Genomic DNA, 25,529 nt, shown 5'->3' with positions numbered 1-25,529 from the left:
TTCTTCTTTGGTTTTACCGGGGAACGAACACCTCTTCAGGCGATAGAAACTTGGCCTCGATCGCCAATGCAAATAGTTTATCTGAGTCGCTGAAATCAGTTGGGCGTCCCGCTGCGTCTCCACAGTAATATTCCAGTTTGAATTTTTGACCGAAGTCTTTGGTGAACTCTTCAAACATTCCAACATTGGGCTTTCGCATTGACTCAAAAATAAGACTGTCAGCCATAGGTTGAGGTGTCTTCAGTTTAGAAAACGGGCTATTTTTCATTACTTTGTTTGCAGTGTTGCCCTTAGCTTTTTTGTTAGAAGAAAAAGACGCAGGTTTCTTGGGTGACGCATAGAGCCAAATTCTTTCCTCCAGCTTCAGACCACGATCAGCAATTGCTTGCAAAATAAGCGCTATTTTTCCTGTAAATTTCGTACAGCTTTTCGAGGTTGGTGGTACCGTCACCGTAGCGCCTTGATTTGAAAATATAACAACTTGCGTATTTTCATTGGCACTTAAAAGATCCCTTAAAGTGTCGATTGTCTCTACTGAGCTTTCATCTTGGCCGGATTTGAATGTCATAAACGTCCAGTCATTTTCGCTTTTGCTGAACCTTCCACCAAACTTGGGCTTTATAATAGTGTGGTCCAAGTCGAATGCATATACCTTAGTCTCGTCTACGGTACGCTTAGAATTATAATTCTTGGGTATGTACTTGATTAAATAAGGCAGTATAACAGCTTTGTGAGAAGATCCCGATGCTTTCTTGATCGCGCCCATCGTCGATATTAGTTTGTTTGATATTCTATGGACTTGACTACTTGTATTTAATGTCTGGAAAATAGGCATCTAGCGTGAAATTCTTCCGAAATCTGTCCTGGAAAGGCAATGAATGACTCGAAATCTTCTGAGAAGTCGAGTTTTGGTCGGAGGACTTGGGACCGGGAGGAATACGCCGAGTTAGGACGAACCTCAAACGTTTCGCCAAGATCGCATCTAGGTGATTTGAGCGAAGCTCAATTGCAAGCTTTAAAATCAAGGTATACTCACCATAAAGAATTGTTGACAGATGCTACACAAAGTGCCAATAAGAGAGTACTCATAGGATCTTTGACCTCTTACAAGAAGGGAAAGCAGTTTGGGTTTTACTGCGAGCTATGTGATTTGACGTTTAAAGACACTTTACAATTCGTGGACCATCTAAACCATAAATTACACCAGATCAAGTTTGAGACTATCTTTGGGGAACCATTGATCTGCGATCTACGTGATAACGACGAAGTCCCGCTGCAGGAGTTTGACGAAAACTATTCCGCAACGATGAGAGCATTTTTGAAGGCTTGTGGATCCTCTGCTGGTGCCAAACCAAAAAAAGGCCCTTTAAGTCGTACGGATCACAGTTCAGAACTTGAGGGGCGGTCCACACCCGATAATACTGGTGAAAAAACTAATCTCAGCGGTGTAATGGGATTTGGCGGGTTCGGAAGTACGAAAAAGTGATTTTTTTACTATTTGCAAGGTTACTTTTTACTTACATGAGGAATCATTCAAGGACTTCTACCTTGTTCACTGTCTGGTAATACTTGCTCAGTTCAGAGTCCGCGTGAGCTTTTGTGAACAGAGCTTTGTCGATGACGCTAATTTCGTTCTCGAATTTGATAGCATCCTGCATATTGAGTGGGAAATTGGTCACTACCACGCTGTCGCCCTCTTTACAAATTTCCTGGAGGTAGCGTCCAACAAGCATCACCTTTAAACCACGCGGCAGATGCTCCTGGTAGCCGGTGCCGTGGGTATCCTGAAGATCGTTCAAAAGCGCATAATACTTATCGTTAGGCTGATGTCTATAATGATCCACGACTTCCTGTACGTCCACTATTGAGGCTCCACCCTCAGCTTTTTTCTGCACCAGACTTGCTGAGAGATCTGGTGTTGCCAACACAATGTGCAATTGGCCCGGTTCAAACATCAATTTCCGGCGCTTCGTGCCCTGCATGATTTGATCGTATTCCGATACCGAGTATGAGGTTTTGGGCTGGTTTTTGTCGAGCGATTTCACTGCTTCGACAAAAATAATGGTACCAACAACCCCTACTAAAGCTATTTTCGTGAAGCTAGGCAAATCATCTCCATTTGGCGCCTTTTTCTGCCCAGCAGAATATGTCCTCACAGTACCAGTTCTTGCAAGTAAACTACTAGCAGGGCGTAATTGTCGAAACAAAAGTCTATTATTGACCGGACGTTTTAAAAACATCTCGTTTCCTCTACAGTATAGATGCTTTTAAACTCCAAAAACCCGTAATGTCCCCGGCCTTTAAAGTTCCCGATTCTAAACATCTTTTTTGACTAAAAAGTTACCATTTTGAAAACTAATTTCGTACATAGTGCTATCAACACGTTTTTTAATTATACTCTTCATCATCGAATTCGAAAATTTGACGATATGCGGATGGTAAAAGTCGAATTTTTAAACACCTGAATTAGTTGCTGGCTCAAGCTCAATTGTTTTGGGAAATCTGCTTATAAGAGCTTCACCTCTTTTCTTTATTAGACACACCTTGGGCCTCTATTCCTCATTGAAGTTATGTCGTTAGTGCACTTGGCTAATGCGTGTGCGCATTTGCAAAATTGTTCCAGGGCTAGAACGTCACTTACTTCAATTCCGTACACGAAACTACATCTTAACTTTGCTTACAACTTGTACAAGCACGGTTTTCTCTCAACGCTGCAACGTGGCTCGACCAAGGGCCCAGACGTGGCAGCAGCTGAGGTAACTCCAGACAATATTTCTACCCGGAGACTATGGCTGGGACTGAAATATAGAGAAAATAAGCCGGTAATAAGCACCTGCAGACTCATTTCCAAACCCAATTTGCGGATAGATCTCAAGTACGAGGATCTCAAGCAATTGTGCACTGGTAAGACGGTACGTTTGATCAAGCCACTGCAACCAGGTGAACTGATTTTAGTGCGCAGCGGAAACGAGCTGTTTGACATTAACGACGCAATTGCACGCAAAATCGGAGGCGAAGTATTGTGTCGCATCAAGTGAGAAACCCTTAACAAAGAAGCGAAGCGATAATTGTTTCGCAATAGTGTACATAAGTAGCATTGTAAATAGTGTTTAAGACGCCTCGGAGAAGGCAACTGCATTTCCGTCACTTTTTTCAAGCGCCACACGAGAAATTCTTTCGATAAGGTGAGTGGGGTTGAGACTATAGATGCACCACTGGCCCGGATCCAATGCTTCTCCATTGCGTCATGTCGACATTCCAGCCCCTCCACTTGTCAAGCACAGTACGATCGATTACAGGAGCAAAACTTGGCTGTTTTGTAGGCTCCAAATAGTCTTGGGGACCACCAGTTGCTTGATACCCTGCATTATTTTGCTTTTCTCTTGAAAGTTCCAGCTGTGACGCACTCAATTGGGCCTCTAGTTCGTGCACTTGCTCTTGCAACTCCTCTATTGTGGTCTCTTGTTCCATATTGACAAACTTTAGTTTACGAACTTCAGCTGTGAGAGTAGTCACCTGTGTTTGGAGGTCTATCAGTGCGATGCGGTCGTTTTCGCGTTGCAATTCTGACAGAAACGAGGTTGTCTCCTCAGGGAACAAAGAAGAAGTTTCGTCAGGAACAGAACCATGTTGTGGCACTTGTGGCTCTTTCTCAGCTGGGTCTTCCTGTTTCGACTCGTTGGACCCCCTGTTTTCTTCAGTAGTTGCGGTTTCCTGGACTGATTTCTCCTGTGCTACAGTGGAATCAAGATTATTCTTAAAACTCTCTGAATCCAAAGCATTTGTCTGTGGCGCAGCATTAGATTCCACTTCTGGTTCCACTTCAGGTCTCACTTCGGGTATAGCGTCTTCTGATTCCACCTCAGGTGCAGCGTCTTCTGATTCCACCTTTAATTCTGTTGTATTGGACTCCGTCTTTTGCCCACTTTCGACATTTGAAGCAGATTCGGCATCGGCCAATTTTGACTCAACTGCTTCTGGCGTTTTTTCCTCGGTTTCGTTGCTACTTTCAGCGGGTTCCACTTTCTTCTTCTTCTGGTCCTTCTTCTTTCTTCTGTTCTTCAACTCTTCCACCCGTTTTCTGGCTTCTTCCAGCTGTTTCGTGCGTTTTTCGTCGTCCTCAGACATGTTGGAATCTCAATGGTCAGATATAAAGCCCACTGGATGATTCAAAGGACTACTCACAGGTTGATGTCGCTTTCCAGATCTGGTGTGGTCTAAGCTGAGATTCTACGATCTTGGTGAAATTAATGAAGCACTTAGTTGTAGTTGGTAAGTTTAAAAAGAAGAGTGCTTAAAGTTAAAGGCTTGTGCTTGAGAACTGTAAAAGAGTTTTGCGTGAGAACTGGGAATCTAGCGTGAAACTTTGGTAGTCAAACCATGAACTTGAAGAGTATAAATGCATTATTACGAGGAAATTTAGAGCTAGTGTGTGCTGTCGTCACGGGAAAAGAAGGAAAAGAGAGAATGAATAGCGATACGAAGAGAGTTTAGTTTTAAGATCATGCCATGGGGATAAGAAGTTCTCATTTGAGTATCTGTTGATGTCTCGTTCCTTGTCTGCTCAAGCTGGGCATTTCCCATCATTACTGACGTCCGCTGAAACTTTCATCAATAGAAAAACGTTGAAGTTTGAGTTAAGACAACATCTTTTGTTCACACTCACCAATCTGTAAATATGGACTACTCCGTGGAATCTAACTTGCACGAATTGATCAACTCGACTACCCACAAATGGATCTTTGTCGGTGGTAAAGGTGGTGTGGGTAAAACCACGTCTTCGTGTTCCATTTCGATCCAAATGGCATCAGCTCAACCCAACAAGCAATTTCTGCTCATCTCTACTGATCCGGCTCACAATTTGAGTGATGCTTTTGGTGAAAAGTTTGGCAAAGACGCTAGAAAAGTTACCGGGATGGACAACCTGTCGTGTATGGAAATTGACCCTTCTGCTGCGCTCAAGGATATGAACGACATGGCTGTGGCGCAAAACGGCAGCGGAGGAGACGGGCTCGGCGATTTGCTGCAAGGTGGCGCTCTTGCTGATATCACGGGCTCCATTCCAGGTATCGATGAGGCACTCTCGTTCATGGAGGTGATGAAGCATATCAAAAGACAGGAAGAAGGTGAGGGTGAGAAATACGACACTGTCATTTTCGACACAGCTCCTACGGGCCACACTTTGAGATTTCTGCAATTGCCCCAAACGCTTTCGCAGCTTTTGGAAAAATTTGGAGAGATTGCTGGCAAATTTGGTCCTATGCTCAATTCTTTCACTGGCGGAGCTCAAAATATGGATATAATGGGCAAGATGAACGAACTTAAGGCAAACGTGGAGAAAATAAAACAGCAGTTTACGGATCCGGAGTTAACTACTTTTGTGTGTGTGTGCATAAGTGAATTTTTGTCGCTTTACGAAACCGAACGTTTGATTCAAGAACTGATGTCTTACGACATGGATGTCAACTCTATCATTGTCAACCAGTTGCTGTTCGCCGATGATGACAATGAGCACAATTGTAGACGTTGTCAAGCGCGTTGGAAAATGCAAAAGAAGTACCTGGATCAGATTGATGAGCTCTACGAGGATTTCCACGTTGTTAAAATGCCGTTGTGTGCCGGTGAAATCAGAGGGTTGAACAACCTTAGAATGTTCTCGCAGTTTTTGTCCACTGGTTACGAGCCAAAGACTGATGGCAAAATTATTTACGAATTGGAAGAGCAGAAATGAGGGTGTGTAAGTGAATAGAAGTTGAAACTGAGCAAAGAGAGGAGGGAATTTTTGTTGTCCAAGGCTATTTCAATGCCGAGGACAGCTGTATATAATGTAGCAAATGCGTGAAGCTAAGAAAAAAAATAATTCTGCTCCAGGGGAGGTTCGAACTCTCGACCTTCAGATTATGAGACTGACGCTCTTCCGACTGAGCTACTGAAGCATTTTTCAGTTTTGTCCAATAAATTATAGTATCTAATTCCTACAACATTAAACGTGCCTTTAAGACCAACTTCAAAAGATATCTCTGGACATGCATTTTATGCTGGAGCCTTGTTTCATATGCCTACTTATTCCTTATGATATACAGCTCTTACATCCACAAGGCTCCACTACTTTGAACTGTTATTCTAATCGAGAAATCTTGCTGTGACACTCGACTCTGTCAGTCTAGGGTCTCGTTCATGGTGTCAGCCTCTAGCTGAGCCTTTTTCAACCATCTTGCAACAATGTCGTCCCGCTCTTGTCTCACTTTCTCGTACCGTTCCTGCAGCAAATTGTTTTCGATGTTCAGTGTAATGATCTCGTCATTCAGCCGTTCTGAGTCCTTGTTTTTCAATTTTAAGGTAGCCACGAGGTCGGCGATATTTCTTTCCCGACTTGCAAGCTCTTTTCGCATATCTGTGAGTGGATCCGGCAACTCTTGTTGAAATTCACCGTTTTCTTGCAATGCAGATGCCGTTTCGAACAATTCAGAGAAGTTCTTCTCAATAGCGTCTCTTTCAATCAGTTTTTGTTGTAGTATTCGCTCCATTGAAACTGGTAGAAGCTCAAATTAGCGTCACTGCTTATAAACCTTGATTTGGCCATTAACCTGGCTCCTCTAAATCAAGTTCGAGTTAAGGTTTGATTGAACTTGGCAGTAGTAGACATTTATCCAATTTAATTCATCTTGACACATCAAACAAGAAAACACTCTCAAGAGTGCCTGTTTTGACTCCAAAGTTGTCCGTCAATGCATCTGTAAGGTTGTAAAATACCCTTTTTCAATAGCTGACTGAACCGGAACTACAGATGAATGAACCAGTAGTTGCAGGCGGTAGCTCTGTGCCAGAACGTAAGGAACAACGATGGCCAACGTGGATGTCATCTCCTATCAGTGGTATAAGAAGTCCTAATTATCAAGCAGCTCTCGAAACTTCGAATGCAAAAACTAATGGAGGAACTGGCCCCGCTGAAGCTACGTCTTCATGGCTTGATAATATAGGGAAAAACCTACCGTCGTTTTTATATGGGCGTTCCGAAGAGCCTGTGAACATGAATGACCTGGCAGATTACGGCCGTCTTAGCAGCAAACAGATTCAATTGCTTGAATTGGAGGCTCAACAGGGTATTCGGAAGAAAACTGACACATGGTGCTGGTATGAAGATGTCACTCTCATCGCACCAGAAGAATTGGCACTACCTAATCCAGGAGAGCTAAGTGTGGCTAATACGGGCTCAGCTGTGTGTCCCCTGCCACTTGTAAAATTTCCAATCTCTAGAGATTCGTCTGAGCGATTCTACGTCCAGAACTCTCTTATTCTGCCTAATGTGCTACCGGGTGAGCTTTTTCATGAGAGGACTACATTCAACAAAATATCCGCGGCATTGAAGAACTATTATAACTTCGACGGTGAGAAACACACTTACTTGGGCCGTGGAACCGTCTCTGGCAGGCTAGAGCGGAAAAAAACCATTATTGTATCCTTTGTTGGCGGACTGCCAGAAAAATACGAAAAGGCGACCTTAGGGAAACAGCTTTCTGCCAAGCATCTTACAGGTAAAATAGCCGCAGCTCTAAAACGATATGATGCTAATAAAGTTGTCACATTTTCAATAGAATCACCATTGGACCAGAAATCATTACAGGACTGTAGTAGCGAGAGCACTGAACTCCTGAGTAATTGGAGGCATCATTTCAGCGGCGCTGACTTAATACTATTTGCAGGGGTGTATTACAGTGTGCCATTGCAACTTCAAGTTGCCAAAAGGATTCTCGAGCAACGAAGCAATTTTGGAGTTCCAGATACTGCTACCATCGGACTACTTGGAATAGAGTCGTGCTTAGGTGGCTACCAATTTTGGGACCACAGTTCGGATTCGAGTGGGGACACAAACTCTTCAAACTACCAGGCTAATAGAGAGAAGATTTTGCTACAAGGATGCACGCGAATAGAACAAGACAATTTATCCAGGATAGCACAATATCGAGACCCTAACTCTACGGAATCCAAGCAGGTACAGTGTACTTTGGACTGGATTTTTCGTCACCAAGCATGCGCAAAACTGGTACTATTTGGTAAGCTCTATGATAATTTTATGACAATTGCCGAAAAGCTTGCGATTAATCTCCACCACCCAAATATTATAAGGCATGTATGGTGCGAGGGATCTAGTCTAGGTCTCGATTACAAGAAAAATCCCACCTTTCTTCCTGCAGGAGAAAAAATCAGTAAAGGACCGGTCAATTATCAAGGAACGCTCCAAGTACCTGACGACAGAAGATTTGAGATATCGCTGGTCGAAGACCTTTTGATGGCCATCAACTTAGGCCACACCCAGCTGGTACCAATGCTGAAGATGATCAGTCCGTTTTTCATTTCACGCTCCTTCAACAAGCATACCGTACCCGCGACAGTAAAAAAGCAGCAGCAATATGAACTAAAAGCATGGCTGCAAGAAATGGATCAGAGATGGAAGAATGCTGGCTTGGCAAAGAATGGCACCTTACCTGCTGAAATCGAAACTGTCGACAATCTTTTGACCTACGTTTTTTATAAGGCCAATAAACCGGCCCCAGACCGTTTCAAGATAAAAGAAGGTATTTTTGACGACTCCCAAGTATTCCATTCGTTTTTACATGATACACTGTTGACAACTGCACTGCTAGAGCCGCAACCAGTTGGATTTCTTTCCAAAACTGTCACTCCTGTAAGCATTCTGAACAGTCAGAATCAATACGATCTGGTGTGGCAGATTCACGACTTCCTTTCCTACTTCGCTAAGATCAAAAACTTGCCTCTCTTCCCCGACCCATTGTTGCTCTTTTCTCTAGCGCACGACTCGTCCACCATGTCGTCTGCCGAACCACATTCGATTGAATTTCGTCGAGGTAAAGAAGAGGCCTCGAGAAGAATTGAAAAGTTTTGGGAGTTATATCAACTGTGGAAACCACCTACCAAGGGCCTCAAGCAATTACAACGCATTCTAAGCTTCCTATCCCTCTACTCATCCGGCCGTCATCTGCAAGTGGACCTCAGGCGTATACAATGACGCATCTCAGATGTACGAGTTATTCTTATTCGAAGAGCGATCACTTGAGCTGAACAAATACGCCAATATCATCCTCACTAGGCCATGACTAGCTCTTTAAAGCGGGTATGTGATCATCAGAAGAATCCTTTGATCAAATTCAGTGAACTATTCAGGCTAAATGGACCATTGGTAACTAACTTGACATTAAAATGCAGCTAACTTCAAGTGATGCTGAGGATGCTGAGAAGAAGCGATTCCAAGGCAATGATAGTACCCCAACTTCTGTCGCTGTTCTAGTAAGTCTAATACCAGGAAGAGAAGGCAAATTTACTATTCAGGGGAAGCCGGTGACAACTATCGGGCGTAGTCGGAATTGCGATATTGCCCTAACCGAACCAGATATTTCCACGACACATTGTGAACTCTCTGTTTTGAGCGTTGAAATTGATGGTGGTAGCAGACAGATTGTGAACATCGTGGATCGAAGCCGGAACGGAACTTTTGTGAATGGCAACAGGCTTGTTAAAAAAGACTATATCCTACGAAATGGCGATAGAATAGTGTTCGGAAAAAGCTGCTCCTTTTTATTCAAGTACTTGATCACCGAGGAAGAAGAGGAAGAAAGGGATGTAGACGTTTTTGATGTGCCGTCCGAAGAAAATAACAGTACCAAAATCCTGTTCAAAAAGCCGTCATTAAGTAGCCATGACGTCCTCATAAGAAATACCATGTCAATGAGACGACCTACCTTTTTCGACAGATTCGTGATAGGAAAGGAATTGGGGACAGGCCATTACGCAATTGTGAAGCAGGCAACTGACAAAGACAGCGGTGATGTAGTTGCCGTTAAGATATTTCATCCACAACAGAATGACGACCAGAAAAAGACGAAACAGTTCAGAGAAGAGACGAAGATCTTAATGAGCATACAACATAAAAATATTGTCAAGCTTATTGATAGATTTGTTGAGCCTGTTAGCAAATCCCAAATGCAGACGTATCTGGTTCTGGAAAAGGTGAATGATGGTGAGCTGTTTGACAGAATTGTTAGGAAAACGAAACTTGGACAAGAGGAAACTAATGCTATTTTCAGACAGCTCCTTCACGGGTTGAGGTATCTTCACACCAAAAATATCATTCACCGAGATATTAAACCCGAAAACATACTTTTAAACATTAGAAGACGAAGATATGGAGAGGAAATACAGCTAGGGCCCTGGGACGAAGACGAAATCGACATAACAGTTAAGATTGCTGATTTTGGCCTAGCAAAATTCATTGGTGAGATGCAATTCACGAACACACTGTGCGGAACCCCTTCTTATGTCGCCCCGGAAGTACTTAAAAAGACTGGTTACACCTCGAAGGTTGATTTGTGGAGTGCGGGTGTTCTCTTGTACGTGTGTTTATGTGGGTTTCCTCCTTTCAGTGAGCAGTTGAGCCCGCCCTCCATGAAGGAGCAGATTTTGCAGGGAAAAGTTGCCTTCTACTCTCCATATTGGGATGAAATTGACGATCATTGCCTTCACTTGATATCGAACTTACTTGTAGCAAATCCTGCTTTTCGATTTGACGTCCAAAATACGATTGATCACCCTTGGTTCTCAAAATCACATCGAGAATCAGAGTCGGAAAAATTGGCACCTCTCCAGCGGCAGGCCGTTGCCCTCGATAAGATTCCCAAAACATATTCAGAATTGTCCAGTCTTCAAGGATGACGTAAAATCTATCTATACAAGTGCATTTACAAACTCACGAATTCCCTTTATCTACCACTTACTTAATTCAACGACCTTTTCTTGTACTTCTTTCTTTGCTTTGACCCTCATGTAAAATATGTCGCAGTTCTTGTTTGAGCATAAAACTTCATTGTGCAAACTACCAGAACACCGCTGGCATTGCGTCCACAGTCGTGCGAACTTTTGCTGAAGCTCTCTCACGTCAAAGAGAGCCCGCACATAGAACTCACCTGATCTGCCGACGCAATTGTGACACAGAGGACCTTCATCTTTCTTCAGTGGCCGCTTACAGCCTTTGCAAGTTTGGACTTTCTTGACAAATCCCATCAAACCTTGTTTGGTGCTGCCGGCACTGATTTTGATAGATTTCACGACAAACATAGAATTGGCGTGTTTTTCACCGATGATCGGTGCGATAATGCTAATGATTGGGTTTTGTAGCTGATTTGTCAGATAGTACTTGGAATCGATTTGAATGTTGTGCTCCAGCACATATAGCGGATCCTCCGCTCTGTTGTAAAGTTTATCGTTTCCTCCAATGACCACGTAGTCGACACGGTCACCAACGTTTGGTCCAACACCATCTCTTTTTATCATGCGCTCGGTGAGCACTGCGTGGGGTTGTGGATTGGTGTAATTGGGCGCCAACGTTTTTGAAATGATCAACTTCGAAATATCTGCTCTGTTGTGAAGAATATCACCGATAGTCTCTTTGACGAAATTCAACGCGTCGTCAACGTTACGGTCAATGAGAATCTTCTTCAAAACCTTGTTCATGACTATGGAAACCAATGGACAGGAGTCACGACGGACTGAGGCCAGACCTTTCTGGTCCAGCTTATCATATTTCTCTGGTTTGGTCCAATATAGGCCCGCGTACCGTTTCTTGTTGATGAGCAGGTATGGAAAGTAGGCCTTCTCAAATTCCAAGTTTATGGGATTCTTGAATAGGGCTGATACGTATTCGGCTGCCTCGGCACCGAGATCCATTGCAGTTTTCAAATCGCTTGTACCGAATTTGACCATGACAGAATCTGTATCACCATACACTACAACCGCGTCATGTTCGTACCCGTTTTTTATGCAGTACTTTTCCTCCACCGCTTGCTTTGTCCTCTCGATCATGGTTCTTCCAAATGACGTTACGGAAGAAGAAATAGCAAGGCACGGCAGCTTTCCAACTGTAGCACCAGTAAACCCGTATACCGAATTGGCAGAGATCTTAAGTGCCAGTTGTCTACCATTCAAAACGTCACGTTTGAATGGATCTTTCTCGGCGCCTAAATCTTTCTTAGCTCTTTTACGTGCAGTAATCAGCTCATGCAAAATTTCTGGTAGGATTCCTCGGCGCAGTTTAGCAGTTACGAAATAATCATTATTGGGAGTTACAATAAAGTCTTCGTCTTTCACCAAGTTCAACTTTTCAACCGTAGCTTTGTCGCACAGCGTTGTGTAGCAAAGATTGTGAGCCATCATGATACTGGGATAAAGAGAGTTGAAATCTAACGTAGCAACTGGTACATCGTAATATCCTCTGATTGGCTCGATGACCGTAGCACCCTCATATTGTTCATCGGAGCCCTGCGACTGCATATTTGGGATAACCGTGTCGATTTGCAAACACTTCCGAAACAACTGGGACACAACTTTAATTTGCTGGCCACGCGCCAGCAAGTATGAGAACGGTACACCTGTAACACGAGCCATCTCGGTGTAATTAACCAAAGCCATTAGTTTCTCTAGAAGTCGAAGTGGTAAAAACGCATCCTTCAAGCAGTAAACTGCTAAACGTCGCCTCGTCTCTGAATCCCCATTTTGGAGCGTACTGATAATACTGTGGTGAACATCCTCTTTTTGTTCGCCAAGAAAATGAGCAGAGACTGCGTTCAAAGTGTAGGATCTCAGCTTGTATTCACGCTGGACGAATTGCAGCAAATCGAGTTGCAGCCGACCATCTATATTGATGATTTTCGACTCGCGAGTGCCGTATGCTTTTGACGAGAACACTGCCTCTTTCACTTCTTGTTTGACAGTTTTCAACCTTCCAAAATAAGGAAATTCTTCAATCTTGAGCGCCCGGCCACGGCCCAGCAGATAAGGTAGATCGAAATTTGTGGTGTTGTAACCAACAATGACATCTGGGTCAACTTCTACCACAAACTTACGCCACTGTTTGAGCATTTCATTCTCAGTGGTATGATCGAAAATTTGAGATCCTGTAATGGGTGAACAGGTATTGACAGTGAATACATTTCGAACAAATGATTTGGATGCCCCAGCAATACTCACAACATTCGCAATTTGGATAACAGGATCGATTTCAGCTTCTGGAAATACCCCCACTCTTCCGGAACACTCAATATCAAAGGAAAGAATTCTGAGCGGAGCAGAGAGCGACCATTCGCCATCAGCAGGCCGAGCAATCAGATCTTTATAATTTACCATCACTTCCAGTTGGCATGTACTAACTTTTTCCCGCTCTGCAACCAGATTGTATTTCTTTTCCGGCAGAGTTATCCAAGACATTCCTGTGATGCCGCAATCTATCATGACCCTTAATGGAAATGCAATGTTGTCGTACGTTGATGCACCGCCTGAAAACCAAGTATCATTGTATGAAATATGACCACGCTCAAACCCGGTTCTTATCTTATTTATACCGGCAGGGTTTGTTGCGTAAATTTTTAGAAACGGCAGCTTAGCTGTTCCCGAGTAACCCCAAATGGACTGACGCATCGTAATCTCTATTTCATCCACAACGTAATCGTAGGAGCTGTTCAGATAATTTTGAAAAGCGTCGATATCTCTTTCTGTAAACCCAGCAGGTGCTGGAACGTAAAGGTAATGTCTGAATCCGGTAACACTGCAAAGCACCGAGTGGCCTTCGTCAGTAACTCCGAAAAACCGAACTGCGTGGGACGTATTGTTGACTTTGACACCGGGCAAAAGACACTGTTCGGCATCAAGTTGCTGGAACGAAATAGCGTGCGTTTGAGACGAAAAATCTTTTGGCAAAGGTTTACGAGCCCACGCTGTTTCATGACCGTGTTCTTGAGCCACTACAGCATCGTGGTCCATATGCAAAAGCTCCTGCTCGAATGCAGATGGATTTACGGATTGGGATCCATTGACTACACCTTTTGGAATGAAACCTTGCGTTTGTTGCTTGTTGAACTTGTCTGTTGGAATAATCTCGATGCCCGAAACAGGCTCACTTAATGCGCTGTGATCAAAGGATTGTGGCTTGAGACGTTTCTCCAAAACTTCTGAATCGCGCGACTCAGCTTCCCCTGGTCTTTTAAGCCCATTAGTGCTCATTTTCAGCTGCCTTCGTGCTGAATCTTTCTGTCTTTTGCAATTGAATGAGATGAGATGACTTTCCAATTACTATTTTCAATAACGCGTCTTTATTCCTATAAAGACGCGTCAGTAAGTCGAGACAGATATTTGTTAGAGGAATTATAGAGTCTGGATCTGTTTAAGTTGAATTACTTATGAGGATTGATTTTCACGGAGTTCGCAAAGTTGTGAGAAGTCTGGAACAGATTCTGGAGGAGTGTTTTCTGTAGAATAGGATATCGTCACGAGATGATGAGTTTAGTCGATATTGGGGATGAGGAAGTAGTTTTGTCTGGATGGGGTGAGCTATCCCTAGTTGATGTAGGATTGTAGGCCATTTTTCTACTTGTTTGAGTGTTAAAATACGGTTTTTTGCACTAGAAGATGCACTGTTAATTTTGTAGTGACATTGGTAGTGGAGACGGTTAGTTTTGAGATAAATAGTCGATTACAAGTATATTGGCAGCAAGTAGAGACTTGGAAAACTATTGAAAGTACCTGGTAAAGCTTTTAATAGCGCTGTTCCGCCATTTTTTGATGAGCATCGAATTTCGTCAGATAAATCGATCTTGTTGCCACTACCAGTATTTATCGAAATCATTCGAAATTGCACAGTAGTGGATGATGACTCAGTGGTTAAATTCTCGTAACTTTCATTCACGCTGTACGCTTTTCCTAGTGATTGTACGTCAAAAGTTGTATCGTAGCTAAGACCTCACCGAAAAATGACAGAATAGTACAGAGTGATCTAAGTTTGGAAAGAATCGTTGGAGTGCGATTTGGATTGGCATATTCACCAGAGTCTAGGCGATATGGCTTTTGGCTTCGAGAGACGGGATGTGACGTTCAAGATGTTATACTCGCTGTGAGGCTCTGTCTCTGATGGCCGTTTTCACGATAAACGTCTCATACCTTTGGTGATCTTTTCCATTACTATCATGTGTTAGCTATCATTCTATTGAGTTGAGAGTTATTTTTTCGTGTTTTAGTAAGCATAAGCGAGATGAGATGTAGGCTGGATAAAGTAGCCCTTCTTATACAATTTTTGGGAAGAATTTCGGGCGCAATTACGTCAATGGATTCTTGCAAATGTAATATCATCAGCGCAAATTGCAGCACCCGATAAAGTTGGCGTTATTTTCATTAGATCTGGAGCAACTTGTAGTCGCTCCAGATTCTTGACTATCTCGTCAACTCCGTCGCTGTCATCATGTCACGTGTATGTGAGCACTTCGTCATTGATCTGACGCTAGGCAAACAGAGATTCAGGCACTTCAGGAGCGTACAACAGTCTTTCATCAGAGTAAAAAATGAATCTCTCGGCTAAGTAATTTGAAGCAGAATCTCCGACTGGAGGTCGTTAGAATTTCGTTCCATTTTTTGATTTGTGATCCGAATTGAGTTATTAGTGTATGCGTCACCTCTATCCAAGACACGCTTCAACCTTGATATCGTTTATACGATACGTTTGTGCAATAAGGTTTTAAAAGTAAATGTGCATAGATTCTGCAGTGAAGAAATTATTCATCTGTGTCGTGCTCGTTCATTCGTGATCCTGGTGAGATAGCGAGTAGTCTCTGATGGCATATGTCCCATTGGTAGGAACTCAAATTCTGCGTATCCGTCCTGATGTTTGTTTCTTGAGTCTGATCTATTGTTGTGCTTTTCACCTTTTCAAACTAATCAAGACACACACTGGAATTTGTCAATGTTACTCCTAACTACATCTTGTAATCACTAATCAAAAAAAGATCCCAGCTCAATGAACTTTCGATGTATTTGCAGTTTATATGGTCAGATTTTGATGTATTTCTTCCAATGACAATTCTTTGCCGAGTAGCTTTAAAGTTTTTGAGTTTTGATGATTTCCGGCTCATTGTAAGCTAACAACTGTGTCATGAGAGAGCCTGTGCGCATTTTGCAATTTCATCAAGCTAGTCGCACTATCTCCGTACTGATCACAGATCTAACGTTAATTAAAATTAAGAAACAATCCGAAATTGTTTCTCAGTTGGATCTTAGAGATGATGTTACAGTAGATACTGCGTGACGAGTAAGCTTTTAGCTTGATTGCTTTTCTTCGTCGAGTTTCACTATGCCCTTTGAGTCTCATTAGCTCGGGCACTGTAGACCTCATCTTTGGGTTTCGGGCATTCACTTCTAATATAACAGACGGGTCTGCCAAAATTAGAAACAGGAGCACCACTATCCAGTAGTAGGAGAAAACAGTCGTGTGGCATACTTTTTGTCAAGGCCTTTGCCGTTGAAGCCTTTCTAAAGGTGCCTTTTTGGGTTCTTCTTGCTTCCATGTTTGTCGCGGCCAAAATGATCTTTCTCGGTGTCTCTAGTACTAAAATCCCTCTTGGGTTCCTTGGGTTTTACGCCGGGTAGTTGACTCCAGTCATAGTCGGTTCTCCACGTAGCTCTATTGTTAAAGGAGCCATAATAGCCATATTGGCGGAATGCATCTAAAACTAAACTCATTGAGTGCGCAATACAGACTGAATTGAAGTCAAGAAATGTGTTTTCATGAACTTCAGGCCGGATGCTTTTAATAATAAAAGATTTGGCTTCACTTGGGTGTTGCATGTATCCAGTCTCTAGGGATCTTTCAAGTAAGATCTCAACATCCCTAGCGAAGACAAAAGGGTTGGTGCGAAGATCAAACTTCAAGGCCTTCCAATCATCGCCTAGGTCGTTTTGCGATGATTCGGAAGTTGATCCGGCAAGTTGTCGCCAGGCTCTATAGCCAGATCCTTTCGCTCCGGGTCTTTCCACTTCTGGTGGATAAGCTGAGAAGCTAACAAATTGGTTCATCAGTTGATCGATGAGCCATAACTCCTCAATTGTAGGTTCTTGAAGACAATAACCATTGCGATTGGGGATCAAATATCCACGGCCTTCATTTATCAAAATATCGTTAATTTTGGCAATATGAGGCAAGAATCCTGCCTCTTCTTCGACAGCAAATAAGGGACCATTAGCCAAGTCGTTGATACGGGAGCTGTAACTACTATTAGATCCTCCACGAACGTCGGCACGGGCAATCCATTTTCTCAAAGTAGAGTATTTATCAGGAAGACCATTGTCATTGTCATAGTCATTGTCAACGTGCATAGTGTTAGTAGCCCCGAGAGGAGCTCTTTTCTCGAGACTTTCAACAATGGAAGGTTTATCGTCTTCAGACAAGTTTAATTGAGTTTCCCTCGGAATCTCTTCGCTTTTTGGGATATCTGTGGTATCATGAACGATTTTAGGGGCGCTACCAAGTTGAGACTCGTCTTGAGACTCTATTTCTAGAGTGTCGTTGCCCGATAGAGTGAGTCTGTAGAGTGCCTTGGTAGAACCGTTCTCTTTCCCTTGGGAGGTCTTCAATTGAGTTTGATTCATAGTCTTAGTTTCCTATGATCTAAAAACGTACCTTTTCGTAGTGCGTTGAGTATATGATATTCTTGAGCACTTTTGTATGATTCTTGAAAACCTACCTTGCTCCACAAAAGAAGAGAAAGGGGTGTAAGATACCATCAGTCTGTCCGTACTTAGGTGCAGTCTGGGTGATTGGTACCAACATCCGTTCGTTTAGATCTCTTGGCTATTCGTGCATTCCCATGTTTCCAAACATATCGTCACGTGATCTCGAGGATTGTACAGTAGATCTGACGCCAGGCGTTAGAGGAGTGACCTACAAGTCTGTAAACCACTTTTATCTTGGGTATCAGGGGCAGTACTACTTTTATCAAGAGTTTTGCAAGCTTTTTAGGCGCTCTAACCGAACGATATGGCATTGTTACTAAAATCCAGACTGTCATCATTATATATTGATGTGTCGCTGACACTAGTCACGTGGGTTTTGGTTTTAGAGAATCCTTACACATCTGAAGAACTCAGTTTTGAGCCACCCATCACGTTCAAACCCATATTTTCACAATTCTCATCATTCTAACATTTTAAACCCACGGTTTCCTTTTGTCTCTGCTCCTACCGTTGTTTCCCTCAACACACATCGGTCATTTTCTGTAATAATGTCATCGTCCAGAAAACGTCGAAAGACACCAGCAACACCAAACCCAAATCAGAAAAGAAAGAGCACTGTGGGGATAATTGGGAGTCACGGATAAGCCTACTCTTCACTCAACCAACCATTTCAAATGTGTTTCAATGTCCCATGAACTTTGTTTTAAAACACACTTCCTCTACTCTCATTTTTTCATCGACGGAAAAAAGAAGAGAATACAAACCTGATAATTCCCAATTCATGTCTCTCCCTAATAAACCTTGCAACTCAAGTGCCATCTCACTTTCCTTCAAAGTTCAACTCTCTTGTTCTATCATTTTGATCGCAGTGTGTCGTTGTCGTACAAAACGACCTTGAAATTAGCTAATAAAGTCTAAAAACCTGATTGAACACGCACTACATGAAGAACTGAAAAATCACCAGAATCAAGCCAGTAACTCCTGCTAGAAATCGTTTGATTTACGTACGGACTTACCTTCCAAAGCGTACTACCATTTTTATGGCTTGTTGGGTTTTTCCACTTTTTTGAACTACCCTGAAAAGCTGAGTTTTCATCAAGAAAATCATCAGGTCAATCGTTCAGCCATTGTTCACTCATTGTTCCAACGAGGTCAAAGTTTCGTTTGACAACTAAAGAAAGAAGAACACTAGGTTTATACAAAAACGATACACGAATAATAGGAGACGCACACATCCAAGCTGAATTCTTGGTATAATGACTGACGAAGGGTATACGAAAGAGCAAGAGGTTCTCACGAAGTCGATTGTGGGTAAAAACAACCATGCGTTTTACGAAGTGCTTTCTGTTGAAAGAACAGCGTCCGATATCGAGATCAAAAAGGCGTACAGAAAACTGGCCGTGAAATTACACCCAGACAAGAATAAACATCCACGGGCAAGTGAAGCTTTCAAACGCATCAATAGAGCTTTTGAAGTTTTGAGTGACATTTCCAAAAGGCGTATTTACGATCAAATTGGTAGAGACCCAGACGACAGAGGAGCACGCGATCCGTCAAGCAGCGGGTTTGCCAGCGGATCCTCCTCTTCTTCCTCCTTTTCACCAGATGGCATGTTTTTCAGAAGAGCCCAACAGAATGGGCCTCCTCCCGACATTTTTGATTTTCTGTTTAATTCGCGAGCCGCAGGCGGCGGACACCCTTTCAACAGCGCTTTTGGAGGTGCACCATTTGGTGGTGGTGGACCCTTTGATGGACCCTTCGGTGGCCACGGTGGAACTACATTCACTTTTGGCGGACCCAACGGTTTCAAAGTTTATACTAATGGCGGGCCAAGAGCTCGAGCGTCGCCTGGAGGCGCTCAAGATGCCCAGCAGCAACAACAGGAGGAACAACGTGAAGTGCAGCAAATAATGAGAATACTCATACCTATTTTGGTGATTCTGTTTTTACCGATGTTAGAGAGATTCCTTTTTGGTGGCTAACAAAAACTGATTTTTCTTCGGCACCTTTGAATGTCTGGTCTCTAATTTCGAGGAATAAGAACTTTCACTCAACTCGAGAGACCCCATTGAAATTCAAAATAGGATTTTTCCCTCATACGTGTATAATAAATGTTTAATGATAATAAATGCATCCTGTTTGATATACTAAATGTGTATATGATGTAAAATGTTACAATAGCCATGATCGCTGAAGTTTTTTTCGCCAAAAAAGATGGCAAAGTGTAGAAGCTGTGACTCTACTTCCTCTAAAAGCATGTGCTTATTCTAGATCTCTGAGACGTTCCGCGATAATAGCATCCACGTCTTCATCTTCTTGTCTTTTGATCTTGAACCTCAGCTTCTTGCTGATCTTTTGGCTTAAAGCCCCGGGGCCGCTATTTTGATCTGAGTCAGGTTTATGCCGCTTTATCACTTTACCACTTGGTAGCACCTCATACTCCTCGCTATCGTATTTAGGACCATTCCGTGCGCCGACTTTTCCCAATGTACCTGCTAACGTCTTACTATTACCAGGGATTGTGTTTTTTCTCGATCTCGGCCCGTCACTGGTATCGGAATCAATAACGCCTTCGTGCCGATGCAAAACTTTATCTGTGTATCTAGAAAGTGTGCTAGGGTCCCTGTCCCAAGTCCAGCCTTGTTTCAGTTCGTTGAATGCTTTGATTTCCAATTTCTTGCGCACGTCATCCTTTTGCTCTAATTCCATGAAGACTTCGGAGTTGGAAGGCTTGACCATGATTTTAAGAGCCTTTATGACAATATCAAGTATCAAAGGAAGCAAAATCAAAACGAGGCACGAGCACCAAAAGGTTGCGTCGTCGCCAAATTGGTGGTATAGCCCAACCAAGACATCGTAAGGCCCGTCTTGTGAGTAAATACCTGGCAGTAAACATAACCACACTAGCCAACCCCCAACGGAGATTATCAAAGAGCCAAGAGCCAGAAAGTTTCGATTGTGAGTTTCCAGTAGCTGACACTTGACGTTTACGAGCGCTACAATCGCGGTGAAATTGATGACACCGATGGGGTAAATCGTATTGTCCGAGAGCGAAGATACCGCCCAGATCTTCCAATTGAGAAACGAGATAACCACCGAGTTCAATGCCGCCTCGAACATCCAAAACAGAAATACTTTCAGGTTGAAACTTTCCGACAAACGACCAGATGAGTATAGCTCTGGGATAGCCAACAAGGTCATTGGCTTGAGATCCTTTTCAAACATCCCTATGCATAAAACAGGGAGCGATGTGAAAAGTGTGTTGAACATTGAAAGAGACCAGGGCTCATATAATGATGTACCAGAAAACAGGGTGTGTCTCTGATAGATCATTTGAGTGATGTAAAAGAGAAGCTCTTTGTAAAACGTACAAAGAACAAATTTCGAAGTGCGAACATAATTGTAACGGCCGTGCACGAGTAATAGCTTGAGAAGAAATCTGAACTGACCAATCGAATAGTCCGATGACCTAGACGCCTGAAGCCCCTCTTTCCCAGCAATTCCAACACCAATGTCGGCCGATTGGATCATGGCAATATCATTTGCCCCATCACCAATTGCTAAAGTCACTAAATTCTTATCGGTCTTTCTAATGTTGGAAACCATCAAGGCTTTTTGCGATGGTGATGCCCTACAACAAATGACCGAATCAGTCTTGGTGCAGAGCTCCACAAATACAGACATCAAAATAGGGTTCGTCTCGAATGTGGCCAATGTTGAGCCATCAATTACTACAACACAATGGGCGACATTTCCTCTCTCGATCTCTTGAGTTAAAGCGGTCAGCTTAGAAGACATGTTTTCATCCTCAGCTGACAGAATAACCACTGTCGAATAATCGTGAATCAAATTGCAGGAATAGCCGATATTAATCGCTGTTTCACGCTTATCACCAGTCAGCATCCACATTTTGATGCCAGCTCTTCTTATCTTGTTGATAGCATCGGCAACACCTTCTTGCAATTTGTCCTCAATAGCGGTTACACCCAGTAAATTCATTGAAGTTTCTACAGTTTCGCCAACAGACTGCATTTTCTCCTTCCTTCGCTCTAAAGACGTTTTCGCTGCATTATATTCATCAGCCCACTTTTCGTAAGTCTCGGCATCAATCCACTTGTAGCTGTAGAGAAGGGTTCTGAGTCCATTTGTTGAAAACTCATCAATTGCTTGTAACGACCGCTCCAGAACATAACCTTCGTTTTTTAGTAATGTTTCGTCGCCAATATAAGATTCAAGATCAAAATCACTCAAGTCTCGAGTAACATCAGGCGGAGTCGCGGCTAAAAATTCGGAAGATAAGTCGGTAGATCCAGATCCCGCTGAGTTCTGGATAGTAGGATTGTAGCGCTCCTTCTGTTGCTTTTGGAGCGACTTGCGACTTTTGAAGTAAATGTCATGCACCTCATTGTCAGCTCGTTCGACGTCATTCAAGAATTCATCAATAGAATTTATTTGAACCTCTGGATCACCGCCGCCCATGCTTTTTCTGGATAGACTCTTTATAGACAGACTCTTTCTTGCCGCTTGAAGAGATACCCTGACACTTTGTCTTTGGGATGACTTTCGCCTAAGAGATGTTTTGGGTCTGGCTTGGGCCGCCAATTCCAAGGATTGTCTTTGTTTCAAAATGAGATCTGCTTCTGCAGTCTTTCTCTCATTAGTAGATTCCTGCAGCTCCGAAATTTTCTGGCTTGCAAGATTGCTGTTGTGAAGGCGTTCGAGAATCACATTGTCAGCACCCTTACAAATCAAAAGTACTCGATTCGGTTCCAGTGGCATGCGAACTAATACTGACATTCTTTTGCGGTCAGAAGTAAAGTCGATAAAATGCAAAATTTCATAATCCTCTATTACAGGATTGCCTTCAAATCCAGACGGGTACGATTTGATCGTTAAAACAGTGCCATTACGATTCAAAACCGCATAACCCATATCCCTAGCTGCAGTGACCAGTGCTAACTCGTCTGGAGAAGATGCTTGATACTCGACGGTATCTTCCTCATCTGCATCGGACGCTTTTCGCGGTAAACAAGAGTGACAGAGGGCTAATGCCATGATAAAAAACTTGGCTTTTTCGCTGTAATATGTGTGAGGGTGGCGCTGGATGTATTGTATAAGCTCATGAGAAGATCTCAACTCGTCATTTGCTGCAGGCCGCTTCTTGATGCTTGAATCGACTCCAACTATACCGCTAGATCGTCTTTCCTCTTCCATTTGAATACGAGATGCCATACTTGGTCTGCCTGTATAAGTAGCTGAACTGTTGCCCTTGTACTCTATTGATGTTTTCCTAGAAACGTCGGTCTTGGCTGAAAAATTCTTGAGAAAGCTTTTGTCGTCAACGGAAACAACGTCAATGTTACCGCTTTCATTAGACTCGGTAGTTCTCATTGTGTTGATTGTCTGATCTATGTCGTGTACCCATGATGTACCACAAATCGAGAGCGCTCTGAAGATCATTTTGTTGTCGGTAAGAGTTCCTGTCTTATCACTGAAAATGTACGATACTTGGCCCAGCTCTTCGAGAATTGTTGCTGTACGGGACTCGCATGGAGTGTTGGATGGAGCATGATACATGTCTATGTCCCATTCCATTAATTTGCTCTGCATCGCTTTGATAATTTCCATCGTGACATATAAAGACAATGGGATCAACGTGTTGTACATGATAATGAATGACATCACGGTTGGAGCAGCACCAGCATCTTGCTGAAACAAATACCAGGCATCGTTATTGTCAATCCACCTTTTTTTCAAGATTCTTTGAGCCAAAAACGATAGCAGTGCCATCAAAGCAACAACCAAAACCATAAACAAAACAATCATGTTGATAGCCTTCTGAAGTTTTGGTGCTTTGATTCTTGGATTTTTTATGGCATTCATGCGAATTTTGGTTTCCTCTCCTGTGAAAATTACCATCCCAATGGCATTTTGAGTATTTCTTACAATACTTCCACGATAAATGATATTGTCAGGGCCTATTGTGACCTTTCTCTGTTGATCCAGTAACTCCAGGTTACCTTCAAAATTATGCAAATCGATGTTAGGATCCTCTACGGTGATCCTGGCTCTAAATTTGGCCAAACCGGCAACCGTATCCATCTGCTCGCTAATCTCCCTTAAAGCTTGTTTGTTTTTCAAGTTTGTTTCTCCGTCCAGCGCCATAGTTTCTACAAAACAATCGCTGTTCTCTCCATCACAGGTCAAAAGTAACAGATCAGCCGGAACCCAATCGTCCTGATTTAAAATCACATAATCCCCAACCCGAAGTTGCCTCCATTGCTTTTCTACAACCGATACGCCAAAGGAGCGTTTCAACACATCCCAATTCGTGAATGGCGTAGCTGTGGAAGGTAGAAGACCTCCATCCTCGATAAAATTTGACGGTACAGCATTCAGTGCACTCGTCGACGTGGTGCTCTGCTCCCATTGCTGTAGGGAATAAATACTTCCTGAGCTTCTCAGGTCGCGATTGGACCCTGTCGATGGGCCTCCAATGTCATCTTGATCTTGCACCAAAACTTTCACGGGTTTGTTGTTTTCGTCACGATCGAGTTTGTGTCTACGAAAATCATCCCAGGCTTCTCGACACATGGAAATGCCCATGAATATCAGAAGAGGGATAATAGTTGTGTAAGTCCCTGTTGTGGACCAGCCTGGGATCATTTGCAGAATTGCGACTAAAAGAAAATACGAGTTGGCCAATCTGGAGAATTGAGCAAATAGCTGTCGCGGCAGAAAAGTGTATACTGTGTAGCGCGATGATGTGATGATGTTATCGCGGTACGGTTTTTGACTTCTTTCATCAATCAGTTTATTTCCGTAGGCCCCGGTGAGATCCTGAAATACTGAATCTGAATGATCCAAGCTAACGGGTATCAGTCTTCCAGCCTTAGTATGCAGGTTACTATTTCTTCGCAGAATCCAATTAACAAATCGACTGGTTATGTCAACCATGAGAGCGCCGCGAGGAACATCGTCTAAATCTTGACCAAATTCGTCCGGTCCTTCTTCTACCTCGTAATCCTGCTGAAATTTGTCGTGTAGCTGCTTATTAAATAATTGAGTACGCAGCGAAAAAGCCCTCTGACGTTTCATTGGACCCATTGGTGAAGGCTGAGTAAAACCTGATCTTTCACAAACCCAGTTTATCCCAAGATGGGAGAGAGAGAGCTTCTGTGATATAAGCCTAGCCGTAGATGTTGATACCGATGCTGTTATAGAGGTCATGTGATGTTAAGCAGCCCTACTGAGCAACAACTTCAACAACGGCGTGAGGGTCTGTGAAGTAGCATGATTACTTCTGGCTCTTAAGAGAGGTCAAAGTTATACTCCTAGCTCTTTGGCTAGTGCTTTCCAGCACTTTCCGGCACTTTTCAACTTTTCAAAATCGTGACACTAGCGAGTGAAAGACGAGATGATAAGTTTGCCAGAGGATTTTACCTCTAGCTTAGGTTACGAACTCTGCACTTTTTGGGTGTTTGAAAAGTTGACAAACCCTAGAAATTTGGGTAGAAGTGGTGGACGATTTGTCTTAATTGGTGGTTCGTGAATCGTGAAAGCGTCGTTTGAAAGTTAGCAGAGGAATTAAATTTGCAATGTGAAGTCGATTCTCAGCTTGAGACCTACCTTTTTGGTTTTCTCGTTCATGAGTCTCTGGAAAAGGGTTTTAGACATCTTATCTTTTGGTGTGTCTTCTTTTACCGCAGAAAATCTATGATTGGAGGGCGTAATCGCAAATTTGTGGCCAGCCACATTCAAAGAGCCACTCTAGCTGTATCATCCTTCAATTGCATACTCATCAAGGTGTTAAGGAATCTTGCCACCAACATCTCGTACCACGTCGTTTTCAGAAAATAATGGTGAGCGGGAAGCCTCGGATTTGCGGTGACAGCCAATTCAGTCTCTGTGTATTGACTGGAGGATACTTTCCTCAGCATCAACACCTCCGCTTGCCCCTTCGATCT

At 43.0% G+C, this 25,529-nt stretch overlaps 13 protein-coding genes and 1 non-coding gene across 14 annotated transcripts; 6 read left to right on the top strand and 8 right to left on the bottom strand.

Annotated features, from left to right (window-relative positions):
* Window positions 1-13: 13 nt before the first annotated feature.
* Window positions 14-766, bottom strand: TPP1 (LALA0S03e04566g1_1; the record flags this gene model as incomplete). Its single annotated transcript, XM_022773256.1, has 1 exon — window positions 14-766. The coding sequence occupies one exon, from the start codon at window positions 764-766 to the stop codon at window positions 14-16; it is 753 nt and encodes a 250-aa protein (XP_022627748.1).
* Window positions 767-874: 108 nt separating this feature from the next.
* SNU23 (LALA0S03e04544g1_1) lies at window positions 875-1,486 on the top strand (the record flags this gene model as incomplete). Its single annotated transcript, XM_022773255.1, has 1 exon — window positions 875-1,486. One exon carries the CDS (start codon window positions 875-877, stop codon window positions 1,484-1,486), a length of 612 nt encoding a protein of 203 aa, XP_022627747.1.
* Window positions 1,487-1,529: 43 nt separating this feature from the next.
* On the bottom strand, window positions 1,530-2,240 carry AIM36 (LALA0S03e04522g1_1; the record flags this gene model as incomplete). Its single annotated transcript, XM_022773253.1, has 1 exon — window positions 1,530-2,240. The coding sequence occupies one exon, from the start codon at window positions 2,238-2,240 to the stop codon at window positions 1,530-1,532; it is 711 nt and encodes a 236-aa protein (XP_022627746.1).
* Window positions 2,241-2,570: 330 nt separating this feature from the next.
* On the top strand, window positions 2,571-3,038 carry MRPS8 (LALA0S03e04500g1_1; the record flags this gene model as incomplete). Its single annotated transcript, XM_022773252.1, has 1 exon — window positions 2,571-3,038. One exon carries the CDS (start codon window positions 2,571-2,573, stop codon window positions 3,036-3,038), a length of 468 nt encoding a protein of 155 aa, XP_022627745.1.
* A 163-nt stretch (window positions 3,039-3,201) lies between these two features.
* Window positions 3,202-4,128, bottom strand: BUG1 (LALA0S03e04478g1_1; the record flags this gene model as incomplete). The annotated part of the gene is made up of 1 exon (XM_022773251.1): window positions 3,202-4,128. The coding sequence occupies one exon, from the start codon at window positions 4,126-4,128 to the stop codon at window positions 3,202-3,204; it is 927 nt and encodes a 308-aa protein (XP_022627744.1).
* Window positions 4,129-4,678: 550 nt separating this feature from the next.
* On the top strand, window positions 4,679-5,731 carry GET3 (LALA0S03e04456g1_1; the record flags this gene model as incomplete). Its single annotated transcript, XM_022773250.1, has 1 exon — window positions 4,679-5,731. One exon carries the CDS (start codon window positions 4,679-4,681, stop codon window positions 5,729-5,731), a length of 1,053 nt encoding a protein of 350 aa, XP_022627743.1.
* A 132-nt stretch (window positions 5,732-5,863) lies between these two features.
* On the bottom strand, window positions 5,864-5,936 carry LALA0_S03e04434r. The gene has a single exon. It is a non-coding gene; the product is annotated as a tRNA-Met (tRNA).
* Window positions 5,937-6,158: 222 nt separating this feature from the next.
* On the bottom strand, window positions 6,159-6,527 carry ATG16 (LALA0S03e04412g1_1; the record flags this gene model as incomplete). Its single annotated transcript, XM_022773249.1, has 1 exon — window positions 6,159-6,527. One exon carries the CDS (start codon window positions 6,525-6,527, stop codon window positions 6,159-6,161), a length of 369 nt encoding a protein of 122 aa, XP_022627742.1.
* Window positions 6,528-6,787: 260 nt separating this feature from the next.
* Window positions 6,788-9,028, top strand: CVM1 (LALA0S03e04390g1_1; the record flags this gene model as incomplete). Its single annotated transcript, XM_022773248.1, has 1 exon — window positions 6,788-9,028. The coding sequence occupies one exon, from the start codon at window positions 6,788-6,790 to the stop codon at window positions 9,026-9,028; it is 2,241 nt and encodes a 746-aa protein (XP_022627741.1).
* An 84-nt stretch (window positions 9,029-9,112) lies between these two features.
* Window positions 9,113-10,728, top strand: DUN1 (LALA0S03e04368g1_1; the record flags this gene model as incomplete). The annotated part of the gene is made up of 2 exons (XM_022773247.1): window positions 9,113-9,133; window positions 9,226-10,728. The coding sequence occupies 2 exons, from the start codon at window positions 9,113-9,115 to the stop codon at window positions 10,726-10,728; spliced, it is 1,524 nt and encodes a 507-aa protein (XP_022627740.1).
* A 51-nt stretch (window positions 10,729-10,779) lies between these two features.
* POL3 (LALA0S03e04346g1_1) lies at window positions 10,780-14,067 on the bottom strand (the record flags this gene model as incomplete). The annotated part of the gene is made up of 1 exon (XM_022773246.1): window positions 10,780-14,067. One exon carries the CDS (start codon window positions 14,065-14,067, stop codon window positions 10,780-10,782), a length of 3,288 nt encoding a protein of 1,095 aa, XP_022627739.1.
* A 2,295-nt stretch (window positions 14,068-16,362) lies between these two features.
* Window positions 16,363-17,478, bottom strand: LALA0_S03e04324g (LALA0S03e04324g1_1; the record flags this gene model as incomplete). Its single annotated transcript, XM_022773245.1, has 1 exon — window positions 16,363-17,478. The coding sequence occupies one exon, from the start codon at window positions 17,476-17,478 to the stop codon at window positions 16,363-16,365; it is 1,116 nt and encodes a 371-aa protein (XP_022627738.1).
* A 1,340-nt stretch (window positions 17,479-18,818) lies between these two features.
* Window positions 18,819-19,544, top strand: HLJ1 (LALA0S03e04302g1_1; the record flags this gene model as incomplete). Its single annotated transcript, XM_022773244.1, has 1 exon — window positions 18,819-19,544. One exon carries the CDS (start codon window positions 18,819-18,821, stop codon window positions 19,542-19,544), a length of 726 nt encoding a protein of 241 aa, XP_022627737.1.
* A 280-nt stretch (window positions 19,545-19,824) lies between these two features.
* On the bottom strand, window positions 19,825-24,669 carry DNF3 (LALA0S03e04280g1_1; the record flags this gene model as incomplete). Its single annotated transcript, XM_022773242.1, has 1 exon — window positions 19,825-24,669. The coding sequence occupies one exon, from the start codon at window positions 24,667-24,669 to the stop codon at window positions 19,825-19,827; it is 4,845 nt and encodes a 1,614-aa protein (XP_022627736.1).
* Window positions 24,670-25,529: the final 860 nt, after the last annotated feature.

Source organism: Lachancea lanzarotensis, scaffold LALA0S03, assembly GCF_000938715.1.
Source record: "Lachancea lanzarotensis genome assembly LALA0, scaffold LALA0S03, whole genome shotgun sequence".
NCBI classification, from domain to species: domain Eukaryota; kingdom Fungi; phylum Ascomycota; class Saccharomycetes; order Saccharomycetales; family Saccharomycetaceae; genus Lachancea; species Lachancea lanzarotensis.
This window is presented reverse-complemented; position numbering and strand designations above follow the sequence as displayed.